Source organism: Trachinotus anak, unplaced genomic scaffold (genome assembly GCF_046630095.1).
Source record: "Trachinotus anak isolate AG129_WGS33_773 ecotype Australia unplaced genomic scaffold, CSIRO_AGI_Tana_v1 ptg000010l, whole genome shotgun sequence".
Classification (NCBI taxonomy): domain Eukaryota; kingdom Metazoa; phylum Chordata; class Actinopteri; order Carangiformes; family Carangidae; genus Trachinotus; species Trachinotus anak.
In genome coordinates, this window is record NW_027273861.1 from 9,932,664 (window position 1) to 9,955,785 (window position 23,122).

The window sequence follows — 23,122 nt, forward strand, 5'->3', positions numbered from 1 at the left end:
GGCATACGTTTCCAGTGGTTTGGACAATTTGCATCCGCTGCTCAACTGGAACTGGTTCTCCATTCCCATCCCTAACACTGATAGAGCTATGAGTAAACAACAGACTAAATCTTACCAGGTAGTCGTCAGGCCTGATGCCAAACAGTTCTCTGAAGTAGCGGAAGGCCACAGGAGCGTACGTTTTGAAGCGGAAGTCTGGGAAATGGTGGGCTGGAGTGAGGTTGCTTCCTTCACTAGAGTACAGAGCATCAGAACACAGAAATCAAATTCAGATTTCTCTCCAGCAAACATCAAACAGGAATCTGTCAACAAAAAAATCCACTCAGGCAACATACATTACTGCTGTTTTTATTCATACACTGCTGCAATGTTTTGTATGTGTGTGTTTGCAGGCGAGACCTGGGGAAAAAGATGCTCTCCACCACGTAGAAGTCCTGCATCAACACGTCTCTCTCAGGCTTGGAGCTCAGGTTGCCAACCGTATAACCGATGCCCAGCTGGATGGCACCTTTCAAGGCTGAGGATGTGGTCTGCGGGTGAGGGAGAGATGTGGTGTGAGTCAGATACTTGTCGGTCTGTAAGCCTCACAGTAAGAAAACAGCCCTATTCTGAGATGGAGCAGATCATTTTAGAGACACAAAACACACTCTGTAATTCAATATGCAGTAAATATACAAGAAATGTTATTGTCAGTTGGCATTAAAAAATGTCTCTCCTACTTCAACCTCAAAAACACACATTTTCTCTCAGGTTCTTAATATGGAAAATTGAGCACAGAACTTGTTTAAAACCAGAAAACATGCGGCCATGTGCCCTCTACGTTACCTTCTTGTAAGTAGTTTCGCCTGATGCATCCACTCCTCTGTGACCAATCTTTTTTCCCAGACCAGGCTGGCCTGAGGATGAGGGCATCTGATGACAAAGAGAGAGAGAGAGAGAGAGGGAGAGAGAGAGAGATATTTGTGTTACGGGGACAGGAGGATTTGCACCTGTTCATTAAAATTGATCATTTAAATATTAAAGACTGGGGATTGACACAGTATTAACGCATGAGAGCTTTTAAAGCTTTGATGTTTTCCACTCAACAGCCCAGGTGTTCATTTTGAAGCAACATACAAACTGTGGTTCATCTGTTCCAAGCATCTTCATTTAGTGAAACTTAACTCACTAAATCAATTCAACCCCGACTGTGCAGAATGAATGAGACGCTGCTTTGGACACAGTTTCAGTGATAGAAGCTGCAGTGGACGTATTCAATCTCAAAGACTGACATATTGCTGGTGCCGTTGTAAGTACTGTTCACTGAGCTTTTTGGTTTCAATGGTAAATAAATGTCCTCAGCAGGCTAACACGTAAAAAATTGTCCAATACATCTAAATGTTTGCTTCATCGTACAGTTCATTAGCTGAAGTGTCAGATGGATGGGATCTATCATATTAGGATGATTAAGATATTGTGAGCCAAGCTGTCCAGCAAAGACAAGAACACAAAAGTGACTTTTAAATATTTTGATCGATGGCACTTGGTGGTACTCTGTAGTATATACTGATGAGGAAGGTGAGGAAACTTATGAACTGCAACTATTAATTGGCCGAGATCCTCAGATCAAACCTTTGTGGAGCAGTGGCTTTCATTAGTGTCTGGCTAAAGCCAAAGAACAAGTAGATACTGATGTGGAGGATCAAAAACAAACTAAAGAGAGAACAATAATAGAGCAGATGATCACAGGGACAGATGGCAGCTCACCTCTGTGATGAAGGCTTTCTTAGCAGCGGCATCTGAGAGAGAGAGGGAGAGAGAGAGAGAGAGAGAGAGAGAGAGAGAGAGACAGAGACAGAGAAACAGTGTTAGTAGCGAGGCTCCATTACTCAGCATCATTAGTTCTCTCTGTGACAAAGATGAATCCCAATGGGTGCACACAGCAGTCCAACATTATATAATAACACTGTCAAACACAAGTATGGGATGTCAGCCAGAGGAACCACAGGAAACAGTAACATCAGCTACAAGGGCACAAGTCCTATTAAAACATGCACACATGTATTGTATATTGTGTATTTAATGTCTGTTGGTCTCTGGTCCAGGCTGAAATATATCAACATTTACTTGATGGATTTCGATGAAATTCTGTACAGACAGCAACACTGACAGGTTGATGTTTGTGGCTTTAAATGAAATATCTCAACAACTATTGGATGGATTGCCAAGTCATTCATTATCCCTTCAGGATGATCAGGTCTATATTTGACTCCGTCCAATGCTGTCGTTCATGACCAAAGACCTGCAAAACTAATGACATTCCCATCAGAATCAACTGTACTTGGAACTGCATTTATTGTTAATTAGCTCATATTAAACTAAACTGGTGAACATGGTAAACATTACACCTGCTAAACATCAGCTCATTAGCATGGTCGTTGTAAGCACATTAGTATGCTGATGCTGGCATTCAGCTCAAAGCACTGTTGGGCCACAGTACAGCCTCACAGAGCTGTTAGCATGGCTGCAGACTCTTAGCATTGCTTTGACTTCATTAATGGAAATTAAAAATATCTTAATGATGTAGACTTGACCAAGACAAGATGAAAATAAGAGATAAACAATATCCACTCGTAGTCAACAGTACAATCCAATCAACGTCACATTTCATGTTAAATGTAAAGGGTTAGAGAGACATAAACATATAACAAAATATACGTAAATCTTCTCTGAAAAAATCTGGTGACAGGTCCCCTTGTTTTACATTTACACTCACATGGAAAGAAGAGCTCTGCAAACTCTCAATGTGCTATGGGTTTGTTGAAGTTAAAGTGACAGTACAGTACATGCTAGCACTGCGGCTTTACAAGGCTAATATTATCTACTCTGACACGTGCTACACACAGAGACTAAACATTTAAACTGTACACGTTACACATGCTAATCTAACAAATCTCACAAGAACAACAGCTGTACAACTGCTATGGTATGATAAATACCAGCTGCAACAGCATAGCTGGTATTGTTTTCACCATGTGAGTCTCTGTGTGTGTGTGTGTGTGTGTGTGTGTGTGTGTGTGTGTGTGTGTGTGTGTGTGTGTGTGTGTGTGTGTCTGTGTGTGTGAGTGTGTGTGTACTCAAGTTATATTGTAGTAATAATGGTCTAGTTTTTGTCTGATAACAGGATGTAGGCAGTGCAGAAAAGCAAAGCAATCTGACTGTTTTTGCCAGGAAGGCTTGAAACAGATGTATAATTATGGACGTATAACACTCAGCATAATAATGTAGAGAAGGCTACAGAGGGCAGGAAAGACAGAACACAAAATGAACAAATGAATGAGTAGAAAGAGACAGAATGAGGGGATGAGAGACAGTACAAGCGTGAGGCTGATTAATTCTCTCTCTGTTATCACTGTAACTTATATCACACTCAGCCACCCAGATGGTGGAATTGATTAAGAAATTGCAAATATGTTTACAACAGCAACAACACAGTCTGACTGTAGGGAATAAATAAATGACGGTACAATCAGCTATGAGATAAGATATTCCTAGTTTTATCAGCACTTTATTTTATTTAAATCTTTTTACATATCTTTCACTCCTAGATTTTCTGGCTGATTTAACAGGTTCATTATTATTAATGACATGGCTATAGTTTTGGTGGATTGGATCTGCTTCGTAGCTCACTGCTGTACATGCATTAGATTTGAAAGTACATACTTCTTTACAGTAGACAAGCCGTGACAGCGTGACAGTGAGCCAGCATGAACGACACCAGGACCTTGAAACAGAAGCAGCTACGTGGAATTCAGCCATTATTAGATTTATTATTTACTCCTGTGACCTCTGTGAAAAAGGCATATCCCCTTGTAGAACAAAGAGAAAATCAAAGCAGGTGTGGCTGGACGACGAAGACTTTCATGACGTAGCAGCAGCAGGAATAAAAGCCAAAGGGAGAATACAGTGTGTCATTTAAATAAACATTTGGTTGTGATAAATAATGATTCTTCTGCCTCTATAAGTACGCCACAGAACGAGACAACCAGCGCAAGTTGGGTGGAGTATGTTGAGTTGCACTGAGCTGCTTTTGTTGCTTGTTTTGTGCACTAAATCCCAATTTTAAAAGTTAAAACTATTTGATCAAAAAGGTTCCTTTCTATGACAAATATGTTAAATAATTCTCATTATTTCATGCAAAGCAAGTGGCACTCAGTGGCCCAATGTTTTGACTGGTTACACACAGCTCATGTGTCAGAGTCTGACTCTCTGACGGTAAGTGTGTGCGTGGTAGAATAATAATAAGTGTGACTGGACTCTGTATGTGATCCACACAGTCTGTATCATTATCATGCTGAAAAAAATAGAGCTTACTGTCACTATAGTAGCCCTCCTGAGGTCTTGCAGCCACAACAGACTTTTCAGAGCAGACATTCTGATTTGTCACATCAGGAAACGCTCAAGTGGAAACAATAATATTAAGCGCTATTAATTCCGCCTGGATCCCAACACACTGTTCCAGAGAGCCGGGAAACACAACACCAACACGAACCTGAAGTGGAATACAGTCATAATTGACGTTAATAATTCTACCTGTGTTTTGTCTACTGTGATATATCAAAATGTCTTCCATGACAAAGGCCTCCTGTTTATTACCACTATGGACCTTTTTTCACAGTAGACTTCTCAGCGCAGGAAAGACACAGGTCCTGTGTTTTATGGTATTGAGCCAGTGTGCAAAATACCAGGAAATATTAATCTTAATATTCTCACGTGCTTTTCCTGCTATGACATGTCAAAATCTACTTTCCAATTAGTTTTTGTTTGAATGGCTCAATATAAATTCTTAAAATTCCAAGATTGATCTTTACATTTGCACCTTTTCTCAGTAAACACATATATCTGTACTAAATGTTGTGTGTATGCAGTGGTTACTTGTTGTAAGTGGTTCAGTCAGGGCTGCATGTTGTGTAAAATGTCTGCAGATGAAGGGGGGCTATACGAGCCACCTTTAGTGACCCATCACCGTTTATGGGGCTGTCATGACTCAGGACGGTTAGCTGACTCAGGCTATCTCCTAGCAAATCTAGAGATCATATGTATTTGAGCGATAAACTGAAAAAAGACTGCACACTGACCTGAACTTTCAGTTTGTGTTTATTGAGGAGATATTATCTCTGGCTATGAGACTGGAAGCCACAGAAGTCAAGTGATGAACAGTGTAAGGTTTCTACTGAATTCCTTCTGTCCCTGAATTGAACTCGACCTGAATCAGGAGACCGGTGCCCCAGTGAACAATCCAGGACAAATAAGGCTGACAGATGATAAAATATCATTTTCTGGCTGTGCCAACCTACAACCAGTACAACATGATTCAGTGTGTCCCTGACCAGCTGAGACACTAACAGCTAACCCATATAACCCAGCGTCACTCAGGAGTGGGACAGCATCTTCACAGCGTGACTCTGTGTTTGCAGTTGAACTGTTAGCCAGCCTCTCTAGTCTCTGTCTCTGCCTGCCTCTCGTGGATGCCCATGTGACTGAGCCACAGAACAGCCTGTTTGCCACCCCTCTTTCTGCTCTGTCTCTCAGAATCAGAATCAGAATCAGAATCAGAATCAGTTTTATTGCCAAGTATGTTTTCACATACAAGGAATTTTTTCTGGTGATTGGTGCAATTGATCAGCAACAGTGGGGCTCTCTAGCCTTGTTGATGAGGCTAATAGCAGATGGGAAGAAGCTATTTTTGTGGCGAGAGGTTTTGGTCCTGAAGGACCGCAGCCTCTCCATCTCTCTCCCTCTGTCTCATACACACACACACACACACACACACACAGACACACACACAGTCACAAACTGGGATGAGCGAGCCAAAGCCTGCCAATGCAATCCCGGCAACGCTCCCTCCAAGCTGGAACATCCAGGAAGTCAAATTTCAGAAAAAAAGACTGTTTGCGATGAAATGCAGATAATTAGAGGACGTTCTCCTGCTTTTTACTGTGTCTTTTACTTTACCATGTAGGTCCAAGTGTGAGAATGGCGACTAAGTGTGGTTCTTCAGTGTCTCTTCTGTCATTTCTAAATTCCTATTACCTATGTGTGCATGCACATGTCTTCTCTTCCTTTCCGCATGTCTGCACCTGTTAAGACAGCCCTCAGAGTGTGTGTGCATGCGTAGGTATGTGAGTGGGGGTGTGAGTGTGTGACTGCTAGCTGACACTAGAGGCTTTAAAGCACTGTGAGTGTCTGTGCGTATACTGAGCATGTGTGAGTGTGACTGTGTGTGTCAAAGCATGTGCTCCAACCCTCCCTACCTGTCTCACAGTTTCACTGTGTCACTCAATTTGTACCCACACAGTATAATTAGACGGACGCCTTTCTATTTGGTTCCAAAGCTCCAAAACAACTACATAATCTTTATATTGTCTTAATACTGACAATAATAACCTTCAATAATAACAACCTCATAATGCTGTCACTATTATTTTTTATTCTAATATTTACAATACATTTGACTTTTATATGAAAATGCAACATTGCAGACTCAGGTCTTTGGCATCTATGCAAGGTATTAACCAGCCATGGACAGACCTACTGTAAAAGACTGTAATTGATTAGTGTCTGTTTGTGCTGTGCATTAATTAGCAGTCTGACTGTGAAGTACATGTAGATAAATTAAAAATTGAAGGAAAAAAAAACACTATAAAAGTGTCTTAGTTAGGTGTCGGGGCACCACATGCTGACAGAACAGCCGCAGTGCTCCTTATCCTTGATTCCACAAATCCCTGAGATCTACTGGAGGGATGAACACCATTCTTCCTTTGGTCTTTTGATGACGGACAGTTAGTCTGAAACCTCCCATCTGCGTTTTGTTGGACTGAGATCTGGTTACTGTGAAGGCCATAGCATATAAATTACATCACTTTCATACTCATCAAACCATTCACTGACCCCTTGTGCCATATGGATTGGAGGCATTATCATTCTGTTTCTCCACTCATATTTCAGGTTCTTCCTTTGTCGCCTGTCTGTATGAGGCTTTTTGCTTCTAGAAACATCTTTAAACCATCCTGAGTCTTTCCAAAACATTATTTTACTTGGCATCAGCTGTCAATTCTTCCAACTTCATGTCTCATATGATGTGATCACGTGATCACACCTGAGGTAAAAAGTTGGGCTAGTTTAATTAGCTCAAGATGGATAATAACCCTGATATTACAGAACCACCAGAACATTTTGATTATTTACGAATAAATTCAATTACGGCAGGACAGACACGGGTCTGGTAAGAGGGGAGATGAAGAGCCATGCAAAACTACATTTAAATTTTAGCTGTTTAATTCACATCAATGCCTCACTGGAATGTAATTACATTATGATTACAAGCACTGAATGAGAGTGCAAATGACAAAACTAGGATGCCCTGCAGCTATTCCTATAATCCTATAACACTAGAGTGATAACAGAAACTGAGAGACATAAAGATGATGAGAGTACAGTACAGTGAACAGAGGAAGTCCAGAAGAAGTTATGATAGGGGCATGATGGGACAGAAATACAGGGAGTATGCTGAGGTACTGAATGCCCTACAGGTCAGCACATCTGTGATAACTAAACTCAACCCATGACTATTATCATATTCATGGAAATAAGGGTATTATAACTGCTTAAATCCAAGGAAAGCAATGTATTAAACCAGCGTATTAAATAATTATATTCGTCAATTAATGTTTTGGCCGTATGTCATGATGATTTTTGTGTAAAAACTGTGTGAAAACTATATACTTTTCTGAACTATACCTCTACCCATAAGTACAGGAGTCTTCTGTGATAACATGTTATCAGTGTTAATTTACCATTTACCTTCAGCAAGAACCCAAGTAATTTCATCCCTCTCAACGATAAGAGGCTGCAGAGTGAGGACATGAGGAAAAACTGATTCTACTCCACCATTATGCTGGAGCAGTAGTCTGTAGGGTTCCTCAGGGGATGGAACAACAAATAGACACATCCAAATAAATAGCCTTTGGCTCAGACGGTTGCCTAGCCATACTGCTATGTGTTGGTTTAATGGCCCACTCTTACAATCCTTAAGGGAGAGGTCCATTACTGGCTGGTGATAGTCATGGGAGGTGAAGCGAGACACAGACTTATTTATATAATTTTCACACACAAACCTTGTGTTTGATGCAGGATATGATCACATGTTCAACCCACATTTGACCCTTTTTATTAGGAATCTGTCATAGTTTAATCTCTCGTTGCTGCCAGTTCACATAAGACTGTCCATACATGCTGCTGCCAGACCATGGAATTATAACAGGCCTTGTGTATTTGCTTAAAGAGCTTCAGTACAGTGCATTAACAAGGACACCACAATGTTAACACTTGAGATTAAAAATGGTTGGGGATTTCATACACGTGTTCAAACAGGTTTTTGGAACATGAAACACAAAATCAAGAAGGCAGGTTGTAATACAAATGCTTTAGGACCAAAACAGTAAAGGACGCATGATAAGAACTTGTGAACACATGATCAGTGTGTGAAACTGAGGACGTAGTTGAAAACGGTGGAACTGCTGTAAACAACATAATCACGTGATATTTGCATTCTGCCTGGTGTCAGCTGGTTGGTGCTAGATTTGTTGCTAGGTGCTTTTAGAAAAAAAGTCTCTAAATCTAGCGACTAAAACACTGCAGGCTGTAAACAGCACCCTAATAGAAACTGTTTGTGGCACTTCATTTTGAAAGAATAACAGCCAATGAGGAAACCCCAACTCACGTGGCATTCAGCTGACCAATGGTGGAAATATGACTTAGTCAGTCAGTGAGTCAGTCAGTCAGTCACAGAAATATGCAAAAAATTATCCCACTAAGCTACAGTGTGGACAGTGGAATATATATGAAAGGTTTACTTGTATCCTCTTCTCTGCTCCTACCTCCTTCCTCTGATATTTAAAGTTATGTCCAATACCAATCCAACACCAGCGCTCTTTTGTGTGTGTGATTTTTTTTTTTCCAGTTTAAAATCTGTTTAACTCACTGCATGAGACTGCGTCTTAAATGTGTAAAGTAACATGAGCCTTTAAGTACACATCGCTTATATCTAGAAGGTTTATCACATTTTTACATGAGTTTTTACATTTGTCTACATTGTTGTGTGTCACAACAAAAGTGACAAAGAAACAGTATTGAACCTCTTTTTTCACTCCTCCAGTTTTCCTCTTCATCAATCACTTCATCCCACTCACTCTAAAAGTATCACAATTGTGAATCAGCTAGTTCTTCCTTTTCTTCATCGTAGCTTTATGGTTTTACACTGTTTACACTGAGAAAAATATTCAGAGTTTTAAAATCCATTCCATCAAATACAAATATTAAGGATGACTTGTGCATAATTCTATTCATGTTTTCCCAAATTCAGTCTGACAGATTTTGTAAACTTTCCACTAGAATCTCACTGGTATTTAAAATAAAGTTATGCAGGTTTGAACAATATTTAAAGGCTGCATGGCACAGTCTTTTAATGGCTGACTGGCTGCTTGTTAAAAGGTCTACCTATATGCTCTAAAGCAAGTTATCACACAGCTGATCAGATCACTGAATACCGTCATTACAAACCTAAAACAGAGAGTACTCTTCACTATGTTACGGGGTTACATAGTGGATTAGCCCTTTCAGTAATCTGCGACGTGTAAACTCAGTGTTTCCATGAAGTCCACTTCATTCAAACTCTGATAAAACACTTGATGAAGTGTGATAAATCCTCACTGAACACTGCCCATGTAGACATGAAACACTTTTTTATAAACACCTATGCCCCTATAAGCTCTTCAGCACAAACTAAGGTGTCTGTAAAACTAACAGAGTCATATGGAAAGACATGTGACACACTTAAAGCAAATTCTTGTTTAAACTTGCTTTACAATGTGCAGGATAATGCAGATCCCCAGAGGTCTGCTCCTGAAAAAACATATGACTGACTAGACAACTCATGGTAGGATACTCTACTTCTCTTGATCTGTGCCCCAATTCTGCATGATTTACTTTTCAGATTCTTTTATTAATATATTACATTAATATAAGAACTACTGAGACGCTGAGCTGTTGCAATAACCAGTATTACTTTTTATGACCTGGACTCTGCCAGAATAATGTAAATATTTAAGAAATATCTGCTCTGACCTCCATGTTCATATCGTCTCACACACACACACACACACACACACACACACACACACACACACACACACACACACACACACACACACACACTATTCCTCTCTCTTGTTTCCATGGTGCCCCATTTGAGGTCAACCAGCATTTTTGTGAGTAAGGCATGTGTGCCTGGATCAACAGACAGATGCTGCCATCCACATATCCTCTCACACTGCTGTTAAATGGGATATTAGCACAGCCACACAGCAACATTTGATACAATGTACACATGCAAAAACATACAGACAGCTACAATTAGCCTACTTATTATTATGAGCATAAATGCAAAACAAGCCTCATATGACGTATCAAATTATTCAATTTAATTTCAATTTACTTTTACTTTTCTCTTACACTAGACGTGGTTTCTGGTGGTGGTGATGCACGCTTACCAAGAGCTTCAGCTATTGTTGCCTTTACAATGTAAGAGGTTATAACATATCCTCTGAGCAGCACTACTTCGTCAGGGCAGACTGGACGTTACAGTCATTTAGTATAGGAAAGTGACGAGAAGGTGTGGCCGGATCAAGGCTAGCTGGTTAGCTTGGTGAGTAGGACTGAAGTCTGATGCTGAACTCATAACGTTTCTTCTATCTCAGCATCTCAGCAACAAAATAAATCTTAAATAAACAATGACTTGTGTGTGTCACCTAAATGTCAACATAGGCAGCACTGATGTGTGTTACTGACTGCGATGTCTGACCCAAGTGGGATCAATACTGGGACTCCCAGAGGATGAGCTAAGTAAGAGGCCGTCTCTGAGATGATTGTTTGTTATCACAGCAGAGGCTAAGTGGTATTGCTCCGGCTATCGATTGGGTGTTCATTTTTCAGGCCACAACAAAGCAGCGTTTGATTATTGTGTCAAAGTGTGCCTGACCTGATCCACAGAAAGCCAAAATCCATAACACTGTCAAATTTTAAAAACCTACTCGATTCAAAGTGGAGTAAAATACAGTCAGCTTTTATGTCAGTACTTTGCCCGGTGAACAGTGGTGTGGGATTGTAATATTATCTCTGTGTGTAACAGTGTGAGAGTTAGAGGAGAGAGTCATTTGTTCTCTCATGTTCAGGATGCAGACGTTCAGACAGACAGAGCCGCCTCGAGGACCTCCTTTTTTTAGAATATGTTAATTTATGGTCAACCTAAGCCGAGTTCACTCCGCTGAGTGGGGTTATGCAACAGTGATGGTGGCTGTGTAGACTGAGGCAAGGAAAACTGATCCTAAATCAGTGTCATCAGGCCATTCCACCTCTGAGCCCTTGATCTCAGTAGCCAGAGGGGTGTGTATTTTTCCATGAACGCACCAGTCAGCCAGTGTGGTCCTCATCCTCTGTATCTGGCCAAAAGTGGAGGCAGTGAAAAGTCCTAATAGAGTATGTTTGGATTTACACTAGTGTTATTAGTCTCTTCATGTCTTTAATAATTTTCAGCACATGATGTTTACGTGGTACACACATATAAAGATCTCCAGGCTTCTGATAACTCTCTGTTGGCTGTGCAGGGCAATTTTTGGACACTTCGACATCCCCACAGCTTCCTGACAACAGTTAAAAAGGACCCCACTTAGTTTTTTTGTTGCCTTTGACCTTTGTCTGCTGGTCAATTATCGTCTTATATTTTCACCAGTAAATGAAAAGCAACAAGTGATACGTTCACTTCAACCTTTAATCATTGTGTGTTTACATTGTTTTAAGGTTCAACTTTTTCCCTTATTCACTTTACTGGCAAGAGTTGGATAATAACATAAATACCACTTTCATATCTGTGCTGTAAATATGAAGCTAGAGCCAGGAAATGATAAGCTTAGCTTAGCATAAAGACTGAAAACAGCAAGGAAACAGCCTGGCTCTGTGTGAAGTAACCAAATTCTACCAGCACATCTAAACCACAAGCTGTCGTTTCTCAGCTCTCTTTACATACAGACTAAACACAGAAGTTATAAAATGCAAGAAAGCAAAGTCTATTTCTCAAAATGTGAAATTGTTCCTTTAAAATCATATTTTTTTTGTTTTTCTGACCATTCCTAATATGACTTGTATCAAAGATACACCTGTGCAGGCAACAGACAGTGATCAGAAACACATGAATGTCACAGTATCCTGCTTCTATCGGAGTAATCCAGCCCAACCCAATCAGCAAACACGCTTCTCTGTGTTTCTGCAACCAGGACATGATGTTACATTAACAGGATACTTTAAAACCCTGGTACTAATGTACATGTAAACATAGTCAGTGTTTCTTTCTACTGGTTTGCAGGTGTGGATATCTGTGTGTGCATCTAACTATATCAATGATTCCTCTGAGCTGACCATCGGTGCAGAGTTACTTGGATGGTGACAGTTATAATTAAAGAGTCATCAACCTCCTAATGCTGAGCTTTTTCAAAGAGGCTTAAACGTTCCTCGCAATTACAGCACTTTGGCAGAATAATATCCTTAAAGCTTATCTGTACTTCTTCTGCATGTAAACACACACAGAGGCAGCCACAGGCAGAGAAATACACATAATCAGTAAAGCTAGCTACTTACAGAAGTAGTGTGGAAGTATGGATGAACCCAGCTCTGAATATGTTAGCGCGACTTAAAGCAGCATGGTGGTATGGGCACACAAGCTTCTCCCTTCAACACACTTCCCCGCAGCCTTCCTGTGATTTACTGAACAAAGCAGTGTGCACAGAAGGGGAAAGCCACTCTGTCCTCTGCTGTCAGTGCATGTCACACACTTTGTATAATACAGTGAGTGTGTGGAGGGAGCAGGGGTCTGGAGAGGACAGCTTTTCACGATGCCAAGTCATCCATTATGATCAATAGCATCAGGGAAGCAAGCAGGCTTAATAAAAAGCTTCCTGCCCTCAGCTGGATCAGAAAAACCTCCCTTTAAGACATTTAGTTTGAAGCTAGATGATGAGTAATAGACAGACTCTGTCTGAAGCTGCTGGGTCTAAATATAAGAACATTTATTTACTAAAGGAGCCTTTGTGAGAAATACTACTGAGCTACAAGTCACAATAATTTCTTTTATCCATTAATCTGCCCATTATTTTCTCAATAAATATATAGATCAATTGTTTGTCCCACGAAAAGTCATTAAACACATTGTCATTTTCAAGTTATTTTCTTTTGTCTGACCGACTGTCTGAAATACAACATATTATGTTTACAATGATGTAAAACAAAGAAAAGCAGCAAATCTTCATACTGGAGAAACAAAAATTAGAAACTAAACTAAATTATCACAATTCTTGTTTAATCAATTGATTGCTGTAATTAAAAGATTGCTATTTTTTTAATTGATTAATGTTGGTAGTTGCTTTGGGCAGCCCGGTGGCTCACCTGGTAGACCACTTAGGCTTAGTCCTTACTGCAGCGACCCGGGTTCGTCTCTGGCCCGAGGCCCTTTGCTGCTTGTTACAACTTCATCACTACAAAGATCTGGTTGCTTTCTGTCCTTCATACATGTGTCATTCTACACTGAGCCCAGAAGACAATCTTAAGATTTCTATTTTTCTCCTGTGTAACTTTGAGCTGTCACTAAATCATTACTCATGTAAAAAAACAATAGATGAAGCTTACTTACAATGAAAATAATTATTAGCTACTACTTACCACTGTAACAGTTACAGTACTGCAACAGTACTGTAACAGTTACAGTACTGTTGCAGTACTGAGACACAGAAAAACCTAAGATATACAATCAATAATTTTATATGCTGGTCTGCCTTTGCAGACAAGTTGAATAGAGCCTTTTCCAAGAGAAAAACTCAGCATTAGAAAATACTGTGATGAGTGTTTTTTCCATTCCACTTAAGCAGTTAAAAACAGAGCAAGCACCAGTGATTTTCTTAAGACAACAAACTTGCTGAGCTGTAAAACAGCACATTACATTCCAAAACAGACCAACACCTATAATTTTCAGGTCAGTTTTTCACTGTTTCAGAGCAGGAAACACAACAGACACACACTCTCCCACATCTCCAGCTGGCCTGGCTTGACTGTGGTTTACCCAGACAAAATCTGATTCTTCTGAGGTCTCACAGACAGACAGCAGTCCAAATGCAAAGCTAGCCAGGTCATGGTCACTATTACTTTACTACCCTAATCCCAACCCCACTGGGCTACTAGACGAACTGTCTGGATTATCAGGATAAGATGGCGCCAATGCAAGGACAGGTGGAAGTCAAGTGACCGTCTGTCTGTTTTTCTGGTTTGCTGGCTGCCTGTAACATACTGTCTCTGTTGTGTTTCATGGAACTGCTTTAAAAAATAATCGGTTTTTCACAGACCCTCACTGACAATTACAAGAATGTCTTCTGTTATCTGAACAGTCAAGTTTTCCACATTTCTCTGCTGGTGAAAGGTTGATCAAAATGGAAACATCCATTAAATGCCACACATGTCAGTATTCTGCATCTACTGCCGGCCTTCACTGTCCAAATCCATTTATTTAACATTCAAACTGACAATGAGAAGTTCATGAAATGACTGGTTTGGCAAATACTGACTGCAGCTAATCACACCAGTCTAATTCTTGCCAACGTTCAGAGGAGCCCGCGAGGGTTACATCCTCATTTCATCAGACTACTGGAACAGGTGGGTATGAAAGTGTAATTTTTCCTTGGAGAGGCCTGAAAGCTCGGCAGACTTTAAAATGGAGATTGAAAGTAAGGAGATGCAGAGAGAGGTGACTTTACTGAAGAAGAGTACGGCTGCTTGGCCAAGTCCTGACAGAATATTATGAACACCATAGTGATAGTAGATTGTATTTGCACCTCCACAAGTCAATAAAACAGCAACTACTCACTTTCAGAGATGCAGACATCTACGTGTGTGTTTATGGGAATGTCGAGCCTGTGTGACAGTGTGACTCAACATGTGGGCTGAGCCGGTACATCACACAAGAGAAGAGTTGCAGTGATTAATAAATTAATATTTCTTTTTTTAATTATTTTTTTTTGGCCTTTTATGCCTTTATTGATAGGGCAGTTGAGAGAGACAGGAAATGGGGAGGCAGAGAGAGGGGGAATGACATGCAGGATAGGGCCGCTCGGAGCGGGATTCAAACCGTGGCCGTCTGCAGTGAGGACTATAGCCTCAACACATGGGGCGGGTGCTCCACCCACTGAGCTAAACACCACACCAATAAATTAATATTTCTATATTAATGGGTTTTAGTTAACATTTTCTCCTTGACACTAGCCAGTGGGAATGTTGTATTAATATCATTAAATGAATATGTCAGGAGTGTGTGAGAGTCCTATACTCCCTCTGGGTGGTTTTTCTGCTCCTGGAGAGACTGGCAGGGTTGAATAGCAGCACCCTGTTCTCTGGGCAAAGCTAAAAACAGCTCAGCCCTCCTGGCAAAATGACACACACACGCACACACACACACAAATACACAAGTGCTCAAACTCTTATGCAATTTCAGTATGTTTTTCATTACTGAGCTCCCAGATCAGGACTGAGCTTAGTGATCCTTGCTGATCCTCAAAATACAGTGAAAGCTGTCAGGCAAGGGAAAAAGGTCCTTTTATGGCCTGAGGAGGAGAGAAGAGGAGAGGAGAGGAGAGGAGAGGAGATGAGAGGAGAGGAGATGAGAGGAGAGGAGAGGAGAGGAGAGGAGAGGAGAGGAGAGGAGAGGAGAGGAGAGGAGCGGGAGTCATGGGAGTGGAGTTAGTAATAATAATAATAAACAGGGTGGCGATCAGCCTGACTCCTGTGTACTGCTGTGTTATTGCTGAGAGCAGCATCTTCTGCCGGTGGTGGTGACTCAGTAGAGGGTAATCTGCTCTAACTACAGAAGGAACACAGTTACACAACAGTGCAAGTCACAGCTACTCCCATCAACCTCATACCTGCACAGAAAAATCCACATACACACCTGAAGGTTTAATGACGCTACAGAGCTGAAACTCTCACTCAGGAAGGCAACGCAGAGAGAGAGAGAGAGATGTTTTTCTTACACGTGTCACACTGTGTCACAATGAGTGTTTATATTCATCAATAACAAAAACAGTAATGTGGAATTACATTGCTTTAACTTAACCTGCATCTCAGTCTTCCTAGTTTTCTCCTGCCATTGTCCAAATTCTCTGTTACACTGTATTTGTGCCCCTTAGACCCACGCTGCACCACACAGACCAGCTCTGCAGGCTGCTGTCTAAATGAATACGTGGAGTGCATATGATATGGCACCACTGTTGTGTAGCAGCCTCAGGCATACAGTTAGTCAGCTAGTCAGTTAATCAGCAAGGTGTATGCTATCACTTACCATTCTACCTACAGAAAGCTGCCTCTTTGTCTTATGCACAGTGACTGTCTTATACACTACCTGTGGTTTCAAAGAGAAATCCTCTCCAGAGCCACTGTGGGCCCAGATGAATACCTGCAGGAAAAACCTGACAGGCAGACAGCAGCCTTGGCCTTGTGTGAAATACAATGCAGCAAACACAGCCTGCAGCTGCTGATCTGGCTTGATACTGTATAGAAAATGAGTCCTCTTTACTGGGCTGCCACAAAATGTTGAAATATGGAGGAAACAAAAGGGCATCTGTGCACAGAGAGCGAGAGGAGAGACCTGTGGACATGAAAGTGGACAGGAAAATTTGCACCGTGCCTATGTTTCAGTTTGTGTTTACAATGTGAATATGATTAGATTATGAGGAAGAATCTTAAAAAACACAATTATATGGTTGAAACCTTGAAACTAGATAAGCAAGCTAAAAAATAATAAAAAATATAAAATAAGTATAATAATTGGTCATTAATTATCAGCAGTAATTTTAAAATTTACCAAGGCTGACTAAGAACATTTATTAAAGATTCTTAAATAATTACACATTATTTAAAAAAATACTATAATTCTGAATTATGGAAAGGTCTGTAGAAGGTGAGCAGAATGAACCGAACAAACTATATTCTCCTCCACAGCCTTACCTTAACATGGCTTTGCAAATCTGCCTCCTAACTCTACAGCAGAAAGATTTCTGAGCAAGATGTGTGAAGCTGATGGCAGAAAATCCACCAATCATCACAAACACTGACTATATCTCCTCTCATCAATTGCACGACTCTTTCTTAAATGTATATACATTAAGGGGAGAAGTACTGGTTATATGTGAGCTCTGCCTCAGATGACAGGTGAGGTATGTTTCCACATCACTATGCTTATTTAATAAATATAATGCACGTCACTACAGTAGGTACAGAGCACGTCAGACACAAGCCACAAAAAGCTCTGTAAATCATGGCCAGAGACACAAATCTAACCAACCAGGGCAGTAAATCCAACACAGATACTGCAGCTAAGACAAAATCTTCACTACAGGCCAGGCAGCGACTTCAAATGATACACACCAGAAAGTGCAGGCTTGATTACTTAAGTGTACTCTGCTCTCTGGATCAACAGCAAATTCACCATCACATGAGAGATGAAGAGAGTGTTGCTTACACCAGGGTCAGGGAGACTGAATTTGCCAACCAGGCTAGCACTGTTTAATGAATGAATACATTTTCACACTGCTCAGACCCCATTAAATTTACATAAGCCCTCCAGCATCTCTGTCCTCCACTGTGCAAGGCCTTGCTTGTCATTCACTTTGAGCAGACTCAGACTGTAAATAACTCACAGATTAACTATTTCATTCTGAACTACTGTGAGAATTTAAAGATCAAGTCCATGCAGCTTTGCTTTTTACAACTGCAGTCTACAACTCAACTATTCACTGACCCTGATATCGAATTAGAAATAACTGAAAGTAAGCAAACAATTAATGAGGCAATGGCAACTTCTAATTAACAACTAGCCTGAGATCAAAGCAACAACAAAAAAAAAACAAAGACATAAAATTCAATGATATCTGGTCTATCTTACTGCAACTAACTATTATCATTACTGATTAATCCATGAATTATTTCGTCCACAGGTGTCTTTATTTGGCCTATAAAGTATCTGAAATTGGTGAATACTGCCCATTACAATTTCCATGAACACAAAGGGACATCTTCAAATGTTAAACCTTAGGGTATTGAATTTGCTACAGAAGAAAAGTGATAAAAGCAGAAAATCTTCACATTTGAGAAGCTGGAAGGAGTAGTATAGAAGCAGTTATTTTTGCTTCAAAAGTGACTTATTGCTAATTTTTGTTTCTGTCAATCGACTAACTAATTAATCTACTAATCACCTCAGCTCTATTGTCTCAACTCTGAATATGCATATCTTTAATATTCAAATGTTTTGCAGAAAAAAAGGAACGCAAGGCCAAAGGCTTAGTGGATGAAGAGTAATATGAGCTTTAACCACTGTAAAACAAAAAAGCAAGAATTAGTTGTTGGTTATTAGCAGTTAATCATTTTAATAAATCTTCAAAGAGCTTATTGGGAGTTCATCTCAGCATCCACTGGGTGAGAGGCACAGCACACACTGTTCAGGTCATCAGTCTAATACAGGGCCGACACACAGAACCAATCACTTCACCTAAAATGATGCTTTTGGACTATGGAGGGAAACACAGCACAAACCAACATGGACACAGGGACAACATGCAAACACACTGCTGTGCACAGCACCAGTGTGATCACAGTAGCCTCAAGGTACCAGTGCTAGTTCTGCAATCATCATCCAGCTTCACTGCTGATACCAGGGCACTATCTAACCTTGCTTCTAATTTCCTCTGTACCAGAATGGGTGTAATTACTGAAGCCCCGAGCAGGCACCACTCAAATGTTTTCTTCGTTGAAAGTAATCTCCGCTAATTCTATGAGGGTGATTCGGATAAGTTTGACAGCGTTGTGCTCCTGTCTGACTCCAGGTGCTGTTTATGAAATAATAATGGCCTGCACAGTGGGCTCAGTAACTCTCCTAATTGAAAACAGCAGGTCCTTGCTTTATTCCTCCTGTGATGACAGTTCATTCATGCAAGTGTAAAACTGAGCCAGAGCCTCTTTCAGTGGGACACATATAGTCTTTTACAACAGCAAATTCAAAAAGTGTCTCTCCTCTCTGTCTCTGTCTCCATCTCCTCTGTTTACTCTCTCCTCTCTCTGATCTTCCCAGCATGTATCACTCAGAAAAAGAAAAAAAACCTGGCCAAGCACAAGGAAAGACAGCAGCAAACACAACACTCTGGCCGCGCTGTGGTGTCTGTTTAAAATAGCTACGGTGGCACACATCCTCCATTTGCTGAGAAAATCGGCAGCACGTATGACGCAACTGAACTGCGTCATCATCTATGTTAAATAAAATGACATCAAACAATTTGGCAAAATGTCTCCTATACAAGCTCAGTGAACTGGCCACCATGATACAAACTGATCTGAGAGAGAGAGAGAGAGAGAGAGAGAGAGAGAGAGAGAGAGAGACAGAGAAGGAGTACTATGGAGGAAACAGATGGATGATAAATTCCACAGGAGGCAGCCACCCTTTGTGCTTCCGTCAGCAGTTGTGACAGGCCATGCCTAAAGCGGAGAACAGAGAAAAACAGAGAGGGGGAGGACTGATGGATGGTGACAAATGAGTGGCTGAGCCGAGGGAATCACTCACAGAGGAGGAGGTAGATGAGTTGTATCTCACTTGGCAAGTAAGAGGAGAGTAAGACGAAGAGAGGAAGTTTAAAAAAAAAAAAGACTTGCAGCCACAGTGGATGGTGAGAAAGGATGAGTATGAGTGAGGGCAGAAGATAAGTGAGATAGATGCTGTCGAGTTTACAGGGACAAAGAGACTAAAGGGACAAATTACAACTGCATGGATGAGGAGCTTTGAATGGGACTAAATGCTCAGACAGCTATTTAACAGCCAGCTGTGACACCCACACGTTGTATTCATACATTCAGAGCAGCTGAGCTAGAGGCTGCAGTCTGCAATTACACATACGCAGGCTCTGACGTTAACCAAGCCCTCTGTTGAGCCCTTTAACATGTTGCGTGAACATCTAGCATCTCCAGGAGCCAAAAGGAATCAAGATGGACTCTTGCAGCTGACATTTGCACTCATTCCTATTGACCTGCGCCAATGCTACATTGTCATTACACTGTCATAGAAATGAACACAATCCCTGGCTTAAACACTTTTCAGTTGAACAGCCTTTAGTGACTATCTCTTTAAGATCCTTCACTGACAGATGTTGCACAGGAGTCATGGTGTGATCCACACCTACCCCTCCCTGTTGCACGGCTTATCAGACAAACCATCTTAACCTACAAAAGCTCTGTATCAGAGGACACACAAAACAGCAATAAAAAGAATAAGATTGACAACTTAAAAATAGGTTCACCTTCAAAATTGTAGCATATATTCTGATACAATCATCCAACAAATGGTACAAAGTAAGACTAATTAAGTCAAATAGTGATAGAAACTATGAGAGAGCAGTGCAGTGTCTGATAGTATCACTAGCAGAGAGTTGACACGATTGCACATTCATTGTTGTTGGTATCTTTGATCTTTGATAACATTATGGCATTAAGAATGTGATAACATCTATTCCCTGATTAAAACTGAGATAAAAGGTGGGTTGATTCTCATTAGCTTTTAGTGATATATTTTAAAATATATCTAAGTAATATATCGCTTTGGTCAGGAATATATTCCAAGCAACGTGCTGCTGACTAATGTTAATGAGTGAAATCACACAGGTCTACAGCAGTAGCCTGTTTATTTACTCTGCTGCAGCACATGAATACTGTTTTCTTCATAGCAGCTGTTTGGACCTTAAACTTTATAGAATAATGGATTAAAGTGTGCATATCCAGTGACTGTTGGGTTGTCTTAGAAAATGTGTGATTTTCTGTCTATTTTACTTAGTGACACAGCAGGTCTCTTTAGAAACAGATTAACGAGGTATCGACTAGACTGGCTTTTTCTTTAATGGGATTTCTTTAGCAATCATAAAATGCAATCATGGCAGCACCACATGAATGATGGGCATAATTTAAATATGTCTTGCCTCAGTAATACTTAAAACCAACTCAACCCACAGCATTAGCAGATTCAGAGATGAATAATCCCAAGGTTACATTGGGTAATAACACATATCTATGAAGCATTGCTCCTCTGTTGCTTTTACAAACATTATATTTTAATGCTCTTACAGCCATTGTCAAGTAAGTCAAAATACTACACAGACAGGTGAATGAACTGTCAGTAAACCATCAACCTGAATACATTTAGCAGAGGTACTCAAAAATTAATCTGTTCAACACTGAATATCTGCACATGCAATCTCGCTCTCTCTCCAGTAAAGCCTGTGTTTTCCATTGCATGTTAAGTGTCTGCACAGACTGAGCAGGCACACACTTGTGAAATCACCCCAGGTGCATGAGGCACGCGCCACGAAACATGCTAGAAAAAAAGGCATCTGCAGCCAAAAGCATCCGCTTTTTTATCCTCTGATAGAGCTAAGCTCGACGAGCAGCCTTCACCAGACAGTCCTTTGACTCATTTGTCTGTTCTTTGTGAAGGTAGTGAGCTCGTGTCAACATCAGCACTATTCCCACCAGGGACGGTGAAAACCCCCAAATTGTGAGGGACAGTGAATGCGGCATGACTGAGTCAATCAATCTACGGAAACACATACATGCATTTACAGACATAGTCACATCCATTAGTATACTTTAAAGTCACCACTAAGCTATATGAAATAATGCTGTTCCATTTACATGGTAGCAAAAATTTCTATGCTGATGATGCAGTCTTTTATTATGATGCTCATCTATTATTACTACGACTTGTTTTTAACAGTCTCTTGATAGTGCTGTTAGTCCAAAATCAGTGTTAAACGCATTCAAATCAAAATTTCTGTTGCTTTCCAAATTAAGAGCTGATGAAAACCTGTAAAGGAGGAGTCTGTCAAAGCAGGCTGGATATGACAAAATCTCATTTAAAGCCAGCTTCAACTGGCCATCAGAATAAAGATGAACTTGTGTTTCAAGGATTGACATAAGGCCTATTTTACAGATTCTGCAGATAGAGATTTGTGCAGTCGAATTTTAAATAATTAATGGAGCATGGTGGTGATCTATATGTATGAGTATACCTCTACTTTACAGTCTCTACACCATGTTTATAACAACCTTCTTTCTATGTAGGAAAAGAGCATCATTTGCTCCTCCTTTATTCATAAAACAAGTATAATTGTTTAATCTAACTTCACTTCTCTGAGATCTTGACATAATCAAACACAAAATAACTAAAGAATGTTAAATGCTTGCATTCACTGCTCCGTCCTCCTGGGAAAAACAGATTTTAAAACAAAGTAGTCCACAATCTAGCACACCTGTCTCATCACTGATACAGGCACAATAAATTCAGCCTGTGATATTATGACACAATCAGCCACAATGCAGCAGCGACAAAGCAGCCAACAGTTATTCACTCAATGCGCAAAACTGTAAAGGGGGACACTGTTAAAAATAAGTAATCCCTGCGTTAACACACGGGCAGCTAACTTTAATTGTTCAGGAAAGGCTCTAATTTTAGCCATGACCTCAATTACTAACGTGTCTGTTTCACAGAGGACATTTTGACATGCCACAGTGGGAGAAGTTCAGGTGTAGATTATAAAATGAATGATGAATGAAATTCATTTAGCTGCTTCAGTTTCAGGGTCCCGGTATCGTTCATGCTGGCCCACTGCCATGGCTTACTGAGACTCTGGAATAAAAACCCAGCCATAATTAATGTTATTGTCCCTCTGTGACAAGTCAAAATGTCTGCTGAGAAAAAGGTCTACTTCACATCTTCTAATGCATGTCCATTAAGCATCCGTTTAAAAAAAAACACCCTTGAAATAAAATGAAAAATGAATCTGTGTGTGCCAGGAGTCTCAGCCTGTCACAGTCAGCCATAGTGGCCGGCTAGTTTTTTCATCAGTCCTCCCCCTTGCCAAATGTTGGATTTTCTGGCTCCAGTAACTTCCAAGATGGTGCC

At 40.5% G+C, this 23,122-nt stretch overlaps 1 protein-coding gene across 3 annotated transcripts in view; it reads right to left on the reverse strand.

Annotated features, from left to right (window-relative positions):
• The window catches only part of pip5k1ca (phosphatidylinositol-4-phosphate 5-kinase, type I, gamma a), a 49,707-nt gene that overhangs the window by 25,263 nt on the left and 1,322 nt on the right, over positions 1-23,122 (reverse strand). For all 3 annotated transcript variants that reach the window (XR_011692450.1, XM_071487429.1, XM_071487430.1), the window contains exons 2-5: positions 1,747-1,778; positions 826-912; positions 400-530; positions 116-233 (exon numbers count right to left, since the gene is read on the reverse strand). Coding sequence is in view for 2 of the 3 variants with exons in the window: in XM_071487429.1 (XP_071343530.1) it covers positions 116-233; positions 400-530; positions 826-912; positions 1,747-1,778 (368 nt within the window). In the remaining variant the exon portion in view is untranslated. The remainder of the gene's footprint in view (positions 1-115; positions 234-399; positions 531-825; positions 913-1,746; positions 1,779-23,122) is intronic.